Source organism: Neodiprion virginianus, chromosome 4 (genome assembly GCF_021901495.1).
Source record: "Neodiprion virginianus isolate iyNeoVirg1 chromosome 4, iyNeoVirg1.1, whole genome shotgun sequence".
Classification (NCBI taxonomy): Eukaryota; Metazoa; Arthropoda; class Insecta; order Hymenoptera; family Diprionidae; genus Neodiprion; species Neodiprion virginianus.
In genome coordinates this window covers 14,060,696-14,073,017 of record NC_060880.1, presented here as the reverse complement: position 1 = coordinate 14,073,017, position 12,322 = coordinate 14,060,696, and the positions used below count along the sequence as shown (strand labels likewise).

Sequence of the window (12,322 nt, the reverse complement as noted above, 5' to 3'; positions counted from 1 at the left end):
TGGCGTTGCAGTAGAGAAGGCCGGAGGCCTGACGCCCTACCGCCTCGAATCGCCTCGTATACATACATACATACATACATACATACACATGTATATCGTACATATACAGACGTTATATACATATACGTCCGTATTACCCGCGCGAATCAGTGGAGAGGAGGAAAGCGTACGGTCCTGCATTCTGCCGTATAAGACGTAACAGGAATTTTCTTACTCGGCGTCGCGTCGCGTCGCGTCGCATGCGTTCGGTCGGGAGATAATAAGAGAAAAATGTCAAGATTTAAAGGCGGGATGGAGAGAAGGAGGGGAGGAGGAGGAGGAGGAGGAGGAGGATACAATGCAGCATGCACGCTGTAGTCGATGCCTCTCCGAGCTTATCGTCACGTGGCGAACGCGAGATTCCACGTGCGCACGTGCTCGTGTATCGTTTCGTGACTACCTACTGCATAGAATCCTCCTACAGGTTTATAAGCGGTTAATCAATTATGCATGTCCAATGGAACAGTCAACGTTTCTCAAGAACCTGGGCACCGTAGGATAATTTTTATTTTTCTAGGGCAGTATAAGAAACAAGCGATAATTGAATAAATAATAATACCATGCGTTCGCGCGTCGTATATACATCAATGTAAAATGTAATTGTGAGTAGAAAAGAAGAAGCAAAAACAATAAACGACATCCGGTTGAAATATAAAAATAATATAACGATTACAATCAATGATAAATAATTGTTTTCCATATCTAAAGAGATCGTGTCGTGTGATGATTCCACCGCATCGATAAAAACCGGAGGCAGTTGCGAAGAGAAATTGAAAACCAAGTATCGCACCGAGGTCATAATACAGCAAACAGCGTATTACGGAAACAGGAAAATTATTCTCAATTACATCTTGCGTGAAACAGTATCATTATGTGAAAAATTATTTACATCCTCATTTTAAAAATTAAACGCGAGCTATTCATTCAAGTGTCAAAGAATTAACAATCGACCGACTATCGCTATGTGTATAATTCCATTCAATTACACGTGTAACGCGTAATCAAATATTTTATCCCCATCGTTCCTTCTTTTTCTTAGAAAAGTTCAATCATAATCTTGAAACCGTAGCTGTCAAAAAATGTAGCGAATGTTTAAATGTTCTACTTTATCACACGTTATAATCGGAATATTACGTGCGTATATTTGTATAGCCATACTTGTAAGTGCATCACATCGTGCACGGTAAAGAGGCCGTAGGAATGTACCGAAGCACGTACATATAACGCATACAAATTCCGGTTCTCTTCTCTCGAAAAAGCTGTCGCTTTCTTATGCTTTTCTGCACTTTATTATTATACACGGCTATGCCCCGGAGGGATATTCATGCGTGTGTTCGTCAACGAGTAGAGGTATGAGTGCGTCATACGCGTCCATATCCGACTTTCCCGCGAGTAGAATTCGGCCACCGTAAACGCGATCAAGACTTTGCGGGCTCGCGCCAGGAAACGGCAGGTGCGAGAGAAGATCGAGCCGTAAAACTGGGATTGCTCGGTGCATCGTTTCGGACGAGCTCGCGCGTTACTCGCTTCTATAATGCAGTGTTGCACGCCAATTTTGGTGCCATTGCGCATTGATAAGCTTCGACCGGCATAAAGTGGAAAAGAAATAGACACAAAAAAAAAAAACGTGAGAGAAAGAGATACAATATCATCGAACTATTCGATTCATCGGACGTAATTTTCAATGCTTATGCAATAGACTTATGCGTACATTACTGCACGTAAATCACACGGACGCGTGATAATTTACAGCGATCAACTCCAAGTCTATATCTAGGTATTATTTATACAGGAACGACGATGTAGCGGCCGCAGCTTGCTTATGTGTGTATTCCGTGTTTCCTCCGCGGGATGATGATCGAGCAAAGCAATACATATTCCAGGATTCGCTCATCTACGCCAGGCCGCTGCATCGTTCCGGGAACACGTATCTACAGGGTGGGCCGAAAATAAATAAATAAATAACTAAACCGGAACCGATTTGAAATATGTGAATAAGATTCGAACGCGTTTACAGATATTTAAAAACTTGTCAGGTGAACGAGACTAGGAAAATTTTTAAAATGCCAGAATCAAATTTCAAATCACAATTTAAGATGGAAATTAAGTCGAACATTCTTTAGTGTTCATTCATTTTCATCCTCCCAGCGACTTTTTCAAAACCAATTTTTCAACACCGTGTATCTCATGAACGAATCAAGATTTATCGGATCTTCGAACGCGGAATGAAAGAATAATTTCTTTAGTTTCGAGCGGGGCGGGGAGTTTTTTTTTTCTTTGGTCCGCCCCGTAAGTGCATACAACCAGGAGTATCATGTATAGGATTTCGCAGCTATTAGCATGGCCCGAGGCAAGGTGGGCAGAGAGTGCTGCGCGATTCGCGGATAATGTTATAAATTATACGTATAGCGGTGAGTATAAGATATTGCGATATGGACGGATGGCGGATCGTCCGCGAAACCTTTACGTATACATAATAGATTTCAAATCAATCGAAATCGGGGCTGGGATCGCTGAACGTACAATGTACACATGTTTCTCTTAGTTTCTTTTTCAGAGCGAAACACCGGGAAATTTCAATTCTCGGGATGTATCGTTAGTATACATATGTCGTAGCATATGACGTACGTATAATAATCATGTATAAATATATATATAGCCTATTGTGCCGTGGATATGGATCACGCAGACGGGGAGGAGCAAATAAAGCAATAACGTATTTACGCGTATAACATAACTGCACAGGCTGGATCTTATACGTAAGACAGGTTATATAATTGATCCAGATGCGTGTACACGACGCAGACAGTTACAGTCGGATCGTTGAATTAAGCCTATTGTGTATGCCTATAATTTTGCACGTACATACATATAGTACACGTACGTAGAGATCGCTCCATGTAACGCGTACCGCGGTTAATTAATATACTGATATTCAAACATATATGTACCGGAAACGAAACTCTCGTTTAATATTTCGAATATCGTATAAAAACAAATGTGAAAAAAACCAAGTTATTTCCTGTTCATTTTTTATAAACTGGCAGAGATCCAAAAACTATGCAAACTATCTGTTATGCTTTACTCCATAGTGTCACTTTAGGTGGAATAGTTGCTTGGGGAGGAGCACATGCGATTGTTATTGGACCTCTGCAAAGATTACGGAACAGGCTCCTGAAAATAGTGCTTAAAAATTCGAAATTGAAAAGACCTACGAGATTTTAAAGCTCCTTTTTTATTGTACAATCATTATTATATTAGTATGAAAAGTTGAAATTAAACAACGACAGCTCAAGCAGCAATACGAGAAATAAAAACCTAATCCTTCCTTAATTTAAAAAAGGAAATTTACGACAGTAATAGTTTCATAACAACAATGATTTACTTCGGTAAACTTGATAATAACTCGAAACTATCCAACTTGAAGAAAAATACTGTAAAAAAGAAACTGGGAAATTGGGTTATCGATACAAGGAAATAATATGGCTTATCTATGTATTATTCAGCTATCCATTTTTGTTAGAATGTCTTTCCACGCCGGACCTATGTAAAGATGTTTAATCACCTCTATAGGATATAATGATGGAATATTTCTCATACCCAATATTGTATCATCTGGCTGTAAATAAATAAATAAATATCCGTGAAAGCCGTTGATAAATCAGAAGGGTAAAGGGTAAAAATTCATTCAAAACGACTTGCAGGGAGTTGGATTTTCAAAATCCGAACAGTTTTCTCTGTTACGATTTACTAGCTGAATTTCAAACAATCCTAAGGCTGCGACGAGATAACGATGTTTCCTAAACGTGCATCGTTGCAGTAACGTAACCAACTTCAACTTCATAAAAATTCTCGCTCTTTCCTTCACCTGCGTGATACGGGAATATACAATCGCGAAGGGCCAAGGGTACACGAACACAACTAGATTGCGGTCGGCATGGCATATATTATTTATAGCACTGTGTAGTATATAATAGGCTGAGAAAGAGAGAGAGAGAAAGAAAGAGAGAGAGAGAGAGAGAGAGAAAGGGAGAGATCTCCTCGCGACCGCGGTCCCTTCCATTGCTGTATCGGTTTGAAGGCGACGCGATACCGGCTCTTCTAGGAGCCAAAGAACCTTTTATGGAAATGACAACGCGGCTGCTGCACGTCGAGTTATAAGACATCGTCGCCGACTACGCCGAGTATTAACAGCTATACCTACACTGCAGGCGAGTCCACGTGTCGTGTGGAGGAAAAAGAGAAGAAAAGATCGGGAGAACAAATTTTCACCCATCAGCCGGATACGGCGCATACATAACCGTTTAGAGGCAGCGAGTAAGATGGAACGGAACATACGCCTACCTTACCGTTTACCGTATCGAAACGTTCAAACAAAAATTTACCATCTTGCACCTTCAGGGTTAAATAAAGTAACTAGAGAAGTTGAATTTATAAAATCTGGGTTCCTTCGTGCTTTATCAACGGTTTCCTAAATTTCAGACAATCCTCCGGTGTTGCAAAATGACAAGTTTTTCGAAAGCCGCGTCATTGCAAAATTTTACAAGTCGACCACAACGACGGTGTCTCAAACATGCTCTGCAACCACTCATATTCTCGCAACAATTGGAATATTAATATTCGACAATTAACGATCATGCACAGCTATTACATCCCATTTTTCCCCCTCTCTCATTAATTTCTCAAAAGCTCAGCATGGCTACCGCGGTTCTTTGAAAGCTTAACGTACGTGCATCGTGCAGTCCGCCTACAGACCCGGTCCGTAACGCGTGTAACGCTAGTAGTAGGGTGCGACATCATCGACAGGGGGATTTCTTCTTTATATCTTTCGACAAGGGTCCGGAGGAAAACGAGACCCTCCCCCCTCCTAAGGATAAACATTTTTTTGTTTCTAATTTCTTCTTCTTTCGTCAGTTTTCCCCCTCGCCTCGCCCCGTCGCGTCTTTCATGCATTTTGGTTTTTCTTTAGCTTCGTTGGACGAAATCCCCGGACCCCGAGAGGGCGTCGAGAGGTGGTGACGTGGGTTTTTCGGTGCCTGTACGGAACCTGTTTTGAGCCGAGGGCCGAGGGGAGGGGCTGGGTCATTTCCGGTCCGTACCTCCTCGTCATATCCACTGCAGTTGTAATAAGCCCGTCCCTCTCGATCCCTGTCTCTATCTCTTTCTCTTTCTTGCCCGATCTCGCGGTATCGGAAACACATTGCATTACAATAGATAGAGACGAGTTTCGAAGATTCTTCGATCGCCCCTCCTCCGAGTGCATTGTACCATTATTTTTATTGGCCATGGTCAAGAGATGCGGTAACATTTAATCACCGCAAACGAAATAACTTACAATAACGCCTCGTGTTACACATTTGCCGGGATAATGCCAACGAGGAAGTGGGTAACAAATAAGACATGGCTATTCGTTGAGTTTGCATTTGAAGAAAAAACAAAAGTAGGCAGGGTACGTTATACCTACCTACCTACCTACCTACCTACCTATACGAGGCTAACTAACAATAAGAAAAGAGTGGGCAAAGAAAGTGCGGAGATTGAAATGAAATTATACACGCTTGGAACTGAGCGAAATGCATACTATAAATTCAGATATAACGTACACCCAGAGAAGTCGTGCGGATATATTATAGAGCTATACAGAAGAAGCGACTGGAGGGGGGGGGGGGGGGGGGGGGAATAGTGTGTGAGCGTGTGTGTGCGTCGCTGCGCGAGTGTTTTTAGACATATACATATACATATAGAGTATATACATATATATGTAAACTGTAGAGAAGATTAACAAACGGAATAAGCTGCTAATCGTATTACTTCTAGCTAAGCCGTATTTAAATTGGATATGAATTCCATTTAATCAAACAATGCATGCATTATTCACGTATATGGTAGATATAGCAATAGTATAAGGTACGCATAACATTATACCTCCTCCTCTATATACCGCACGTTTAATCATCATCGCTTCGGTTCAAAAATAATACGCATATCCATATACACGTACATAGGTGTGTGCGTGTGCATATATATATATATATATATATATATATATAATACATATATATATATAATAAAATAAATAATATATATACGCATATATATATAGTTCGCGTCTGCATACGTTTAACGTTATATACATATGCGGGATCATCGTGAAAAACATGTACTGTTCCTCGTTGGAACGCGCTAATATCGCGCGGCTGTAATGTGCACTCTCAGACAAAATAACGACAACAATAATAACAATAATAACAACTGCAAGAAAAAAATTATAGAAATAACAATAATGATGCAGTCAAATAAAAGCGACACGGACGTAAGATTATTCGCATATAATGTGAAAATCGTCACGAATTTCGTATATATGTATGTATTGGACTAACTCAAAAAAAAAAAATTCTTTTTTTTTTCGTTTTCCCACTTCACGAAATAATAGTTTTTAATATAATATTGAATCTCGTGAAGGAAAGTGGCCGTCCGATGTTTTTAAGCGGTACCGCATCGTGATTTTGTATTTGCCATTTAATTAACACGGAAGAAATTCAATTCTGACGTTCGGAGGGAGATAATTGTTCTATACAACGACGGAACTCTGTGCGGTAGCGTTTGATAACTTGTATGTTTTCTTCGAATCGGCGCATCGTAGAAAATTTCAATAGCGCTCATACGTCAGTTGATCCACCTTCGCAAACTCTCAAGAATTTAAATTGAAAACTATTGTTTAAACAACAACAAAAAAAAAAAAAAAGTATTTAATGAATAAGTACCATTTTTAAAGGATCAAAACCTGACGCATGTAAATGTTTAATGTAAAAATAGTATTTATCGGAACAAAATGTTTTTTTCTACGCGAAAAAGTTTCCATTAAAGTATTTGATAATTTTAATTTCCCGACATACAGGCAGATCGAGTTCGGTTAGATTGAATAAGTTTAATGTATTTCAGACAAATATTGTTCAACGTTTTACTGCGACCCAGTCGAGTAAGCTGGGCGTTTATAAGTACCCATTTGTCGAGAAGGTGAAAAACCACGTTTTGAGCAATATTGAATATCTCGAAGCTCGCGCGGTGAAAGATTTTCTACACCGCGCTTACTCGAAGAAAACATACAAATTGTCGAACGCTACCATATAGAGTTCCATCCGTTGTAGAAAAAAATTATTATCTCCCTCCAACGGTTAGAATTGAACTTCTTACGTGTTAATCAAATGGCGAATACAAAAACTCAATGCGCACCGCCTAAAAAAAAATCGCACGGCGATTTCCTTTCACAAGGTTCAACATTGTATTATAAACTATGGTTTAGAACTTTTTTTTTGAGGCAGTCTAATACGTATGCTCGTCGAAGCATCCGAGCATCGCGTGATAAGGAAAAATAGAAAAGAAACGAGATGCGACATTTCGGGGAATTCGTTCGCGGGGTTGCAGAATTTCAAAAGAGCGAGAGACGGCTGCAGCAGCAACAGCAGCAGCATCGGCAACGTCGGCGTGTCCACCCACGTGACCAACGCCATCTTGATGACGTAACATCTACGTGCCGATTATTATAGTGCGTCGATAAGCGCGATCCATGTGTTTTTTTTTTTTTTTTTTTTTTTAGTTTCTCTTCCTTTGATTTTGACATTGATATTGGCGGTAATGACAATAACGATAACAACCAGAGATTTCAATCAGCATATTTAACCCATCGTACATATTCACAGACAAGTTTTATAATCCTACGAGAGTTGTAAAACTCGAAGAAACACGGCGGTATGCTGAAAATAAAAAAAAAAAAAAAAAATAAAGAACAGGAAAAAAAAAGAAACAAAACAACTTCCGACAAAAGTTTGATCGGAAGATAAGTGGAAGAAAGAAACTTTGGGATAAAGTAAACTGCGAATCATCTTTATATATCAATAAATGTTGCATCTTAAATTCCCCCCCGCCCCTCCAAAAAAAAAAAAAAAAACTCGCATACGGTTATTGCGTATAAACTTTGTTTTACCTGAGGACCACCACCGACGATGGATTGGTAGGCGGAATGAAAAACGCTACCGAGCTGAGTCAAGCCCTCGTCCTCCATTTGGAACATCATTTCCGTAGCCGTAGATCCGTTATTGTTGTTGTTATTGTTGTTGTTATTTCCCATCAACTTCTCCGTGTTACCCATGTCCCTATATATCGTGTTAGATTGCATTTTTATACCCCCGAACACACCACTTCGGTAAAACTTGCAAATTCCTCTTCTTCTCGTATCTCTCGATTTCGTTGTAACACTTTTTCTCCCGCATGGAGCTTGCGGGAATTGTTTCTATCCCCCTTTCCCCCTTCCCCCCACCCCCCCGCCCTCCCCGCCGTCAGCGTCGTTTTAAATAAATAAATATATACTATAATGTCCGCTATCTGCTTCTCGCGTACTTCCGTATAAAACGACGGAAGACGAATGTTGAAACTTCAGTCTCATTCTGCATCAGCTTATCCGCTCAAACTCCCGTGCACTTGTAACATAACTATACTTTTGACGAGAATACTCGGGGTTTATTATTAGTTGACGCGTTGAGTTTTCGTTTTTTACAATCGGTAGCTGTAGTAAGTACAACTATTTACACATTATCGAATTCACCTCACTTTCCTATTATAAACGTTGGACAATCGGTACGTAACGCGGTGAAAAATATCATTCCGTCGACAATTATTATACACATTTTCCGGTATCCTGCACTGATTCTCCCCTCTCTCGCAATCAGTTGCGTTGCTAATTTATCACAGACTTTATTTATACATATATAAATATATCGTGATAAAACTTGTTTTAAAATTCCGAAACGTACGTGTCAATAAGTTTCCCGATTCGTTATAATATACCGCACATATTTCCTCTTTGTAGCGGGTAGAGAGTTCGAAGGCGTCTCATACACACGCACGCATGTCGACGTTGGTACAAGTTAAATATATCCACTTATATACCGGCGATCGCGGAAAATTTTTCTCTTTTTTTTTTCGTCCCTCTCTTCCCCCTTGCTATACCTAGTGCCGATGCTTCTCGCAGCTCAGATACACGTTACACAAGTCCGCGGAGTACTCGATATTGTACCTCTCCTTTTTAGAGAATTTTCGTTGACACGTATTATTTACACAACCCCCACCTCAAACACGTTCGAGGCGGCGAATTTTAATAGAATCACGAAATAGCGATAATCTTCGAACATCGTCTTTGATCGTGTCAAAAATAACGAGAGTACCGGCAACGGCAACAGCAATAACAACACCAACACCACTGCCACCACCACCACCGACAACAATAACAACAGTAATATATCCAAGCCTATATTACAATGCGCGTGTGCGATGCGGAGGAATGAAAAGTATCAACGGCGAAACGAAAAAATGAAAACGTCCAAATGGTGAAAATTAAAAAAAAAAAAAGAAAAAGAAAAAAAAATAGAAAATGAACAAATCGCCAACGAAGCTATGCTATTTACAATCCTGGGATTATGTACACATTTGGACAGCAACGAGCCGTTTCAGCTGCATTGTAATATTGAATTCGGGATATTTGTTCGTCGTTATTGCTCATATATTTCGTTTATATCCATTCTTCGGTTGATATCATTATTATAATTAACATTACTTGATTTCGTTCTTGCAAGATTCACTTTTACATTTGTTTTCCTTTAACCAGGGGTGTTACAAAGTGAACGGTGATAATAACGCACCGTACCCCGCGGACTACAACGAATACAAAAAATTACACGCTGCTGTTACGAACGGCACACGTCGCGTCGCGGTTACACACGTACATAAGCCTGCATACGTGCATAGGATCTAAGGATACACAGTTACGCGTCGTCGTAACAAACTATCGGATGTAGTAACTATCGATGCGTAGGTATTGGTACGTATATTGTACGCATACGCGATAGAACGTAAGTAAGAAGAAGAGAAAGGAGAATGACAGGACGAAGAACGAGGCTCGAAGATCACTGCGACGCGCATCAAAGACGTGGCCTCGCTAACGTACGCGACGCGACTGATATTTCTAAGGGGGCGCCTCGCCCGTCTCCCCTGCCCCCAGCTCCGCCCCCTCTCCGGCCGTTCTCCCCCCCCCCCACCGACGCCCCTGCCCGCCTCCGCCCCTCGAGCAACGTACGATCATTATCCCTCACTCCAGCCCCCGCGGGCCTCCTCAGCTCCCCTCGTGGTTCGCGCGGAGAAGCTCTTTCCTTGTTTCTCTCTGCGAGCGAGCGTCGCGACGCTTCCCCTCAAGCGGTAGGCGAATCCAACCCAACGCTCGGTCGTCGTCGTTTCGTCGGGACTCTGTTGTAACGCTGCAATCGCAGGGCCGACAGGCTTGTGTGTACACGGGCGCAGGCAACCCCTAACGAAAGAAGGAGGGAACCGGAGAACGGAAGAAAGAAAGAAAGAAAGAAAGAAGGAAAGCCGGAGGAGGGAGGGCTACTAGTTTTTGCCGTACCCGAAAGAATTACTAACCGAGCTAAAAATATCGTCCCACTTGTTGAGTCAAAAACCTTTATTGTAAACCCTCGCGCGCCCGATTTACGACCATTTCTTTATTTTTCCCCTTTCATCCGCTTCATCGCTCTATAACTCTTCTCCTTCCTCTCTTTGTTCGTCCCTCTATCCATCTCTCGCGCTCTCTGTATGATTTGCGTATACATGACGTGTGTGCGGGGTGTTTCACGGAAAAATGATTTGCGAATATCCATCGTGGCACCCTCTGAAAAGTTTGTTTGGGTTGAAAAAAAAAAAAGATTCACTCCAAAGACGCGCGTTCTACGTTACGTCTAAGATGGCGCTCATCCTTGGAGAGAATCATTCTTTCAACCCAAACCTTACAGAGGGTGCCACGATGGAAATTCGCAAATAATTTTTTCGCGCAACACCCTTACGTGTGTATACCATACCGATTGTCAGAGGCGCAAATATCGCATGTATAGGTTTACGTACGACGTGCGATGTGTAAGTACATCGCACGCACAAAACACGCGTGTACCTACGCGAGATACGCGTACATGCAGGAACTGCAGAATATTTTTCGACCGATGAGCGCAACGCATAACGCGCAATATTTAGCAGAAACGGAAGTGTCGTCGGTCGGTTCGAGTTTAAAAGTTTTATAACTGCGATCATGTTTACGCAAAACTAAGCTAATTCAATTTCAACGGTTGGTGGTCGTGGTGGCTATACCTATAGGAATTAGCCTTACTTGTCGAGGGGAAGACGTCGCTTGCACGCGACTACTAAAAGTGTTTTTAGCATCGCGAATACGTGTAGGTACCGCGATCTTTCTATACAGATGCGGTATTGTTAAATAACTGCACACGTACAAACGCGCATCAATTCAAGATCCCTGAACGAACATATTTAATAAGAAACAAAGCGCATCGCGCGCCGACCATTTTCGTATTATTACGTACGTACGTATCGCGTTGCGTAACTACCAAAGAAGTACCAGCGGCGCAAGGTTATGCCATTCGAATAGCTAAACTGCACTCTAAACGCGCCCCAACTGTAACGATATCTACAGAGAAAATTATAACACCTACTCGAATTCGCCCGCTTTCTTTATTACCATTTTTTAGCGCATAATCGTGGTGCATGTTGCCTATCACAAGGGCAAACAAGGATTGATGGCTCTGAAATCTTTTTTTCTCCCAATCGAGCGTGGCTGCAGCTCGTCTAAATCCAACCTTACGTGCCTTATACTCTATGTGTATATACATGTATATACATACGTGCATCCTGTTGCAGCACATTACAAGCGCCAGCGACGGGCCTGCAGTGCTGACGAGATATGGAAGCGTTACGCGTGTTACGCGGGATTATAACGTACCGTATAATATTCAAATCCTGTAGCAAAGTTTGGTAAACGCGCGAGTTATGTCGCCACGACACGATGCCGAGTCACCCACCCACCCATCCGTCCATAGTCGAGTATGTTATATGCATATCATACATACGAAGCTGGATCTAAGCGATGGATCATCTATTTTTAGATTCAACGGCTTTTGTCGACGTATACGTAAAGTATATAATGTACCGTACGTGTATATGTATATCAGTTAATTGAGAGTGCGACACACGCGTATAAATGTACGAGAGCGTGTACGTGGTACATAGGTTGTAAGAGAAAAAATGTGGCGCGGACTTCTATAGAATACTTTTTCGTGTCAAGCTAACACTATTTAACGTCGATCTAACATGCACTGTCTCACGTTCAAGTTCAGAATCGACCCAAAAAGTTGTTATATAGTAGCCCACACCGCCGAAAATTGGTCGATTT

At 41.5% G+C, this 12,322-nt stretch overlaps 1 protein-coding gene across 3 annotated transcripts in view; it reads right to left on the bottom strand.

Annotated features, from left to right (window-relative positions):
• LOC124303572 (transcription factor 12) overlaps window positions 1-12,322 on the bottom strand; it is an 82,236-nt gene that overhangs the window by 40,656 nt on the left and 29,258 nt on the right. The window contains exon 1 of one of the 3 annotated variants that reach the window (XM_046760939.1): window positions 8,024-8,330. The exons of the other annotated variants lie outside the window; for them this stretch is intronic. Coding sequence (XP_046616895.1) covers window positions 8,024-8,215 — 192 coding nt within the window. The 5' untranslated portion in view covers window positions 8,216-8,330. Of the gene's footprint in view, window positions 1-8,023; window positions 8,331-12,322 lie in introns of those variants that run through there. 3 annotated transcript variants of the gene reach the window in all.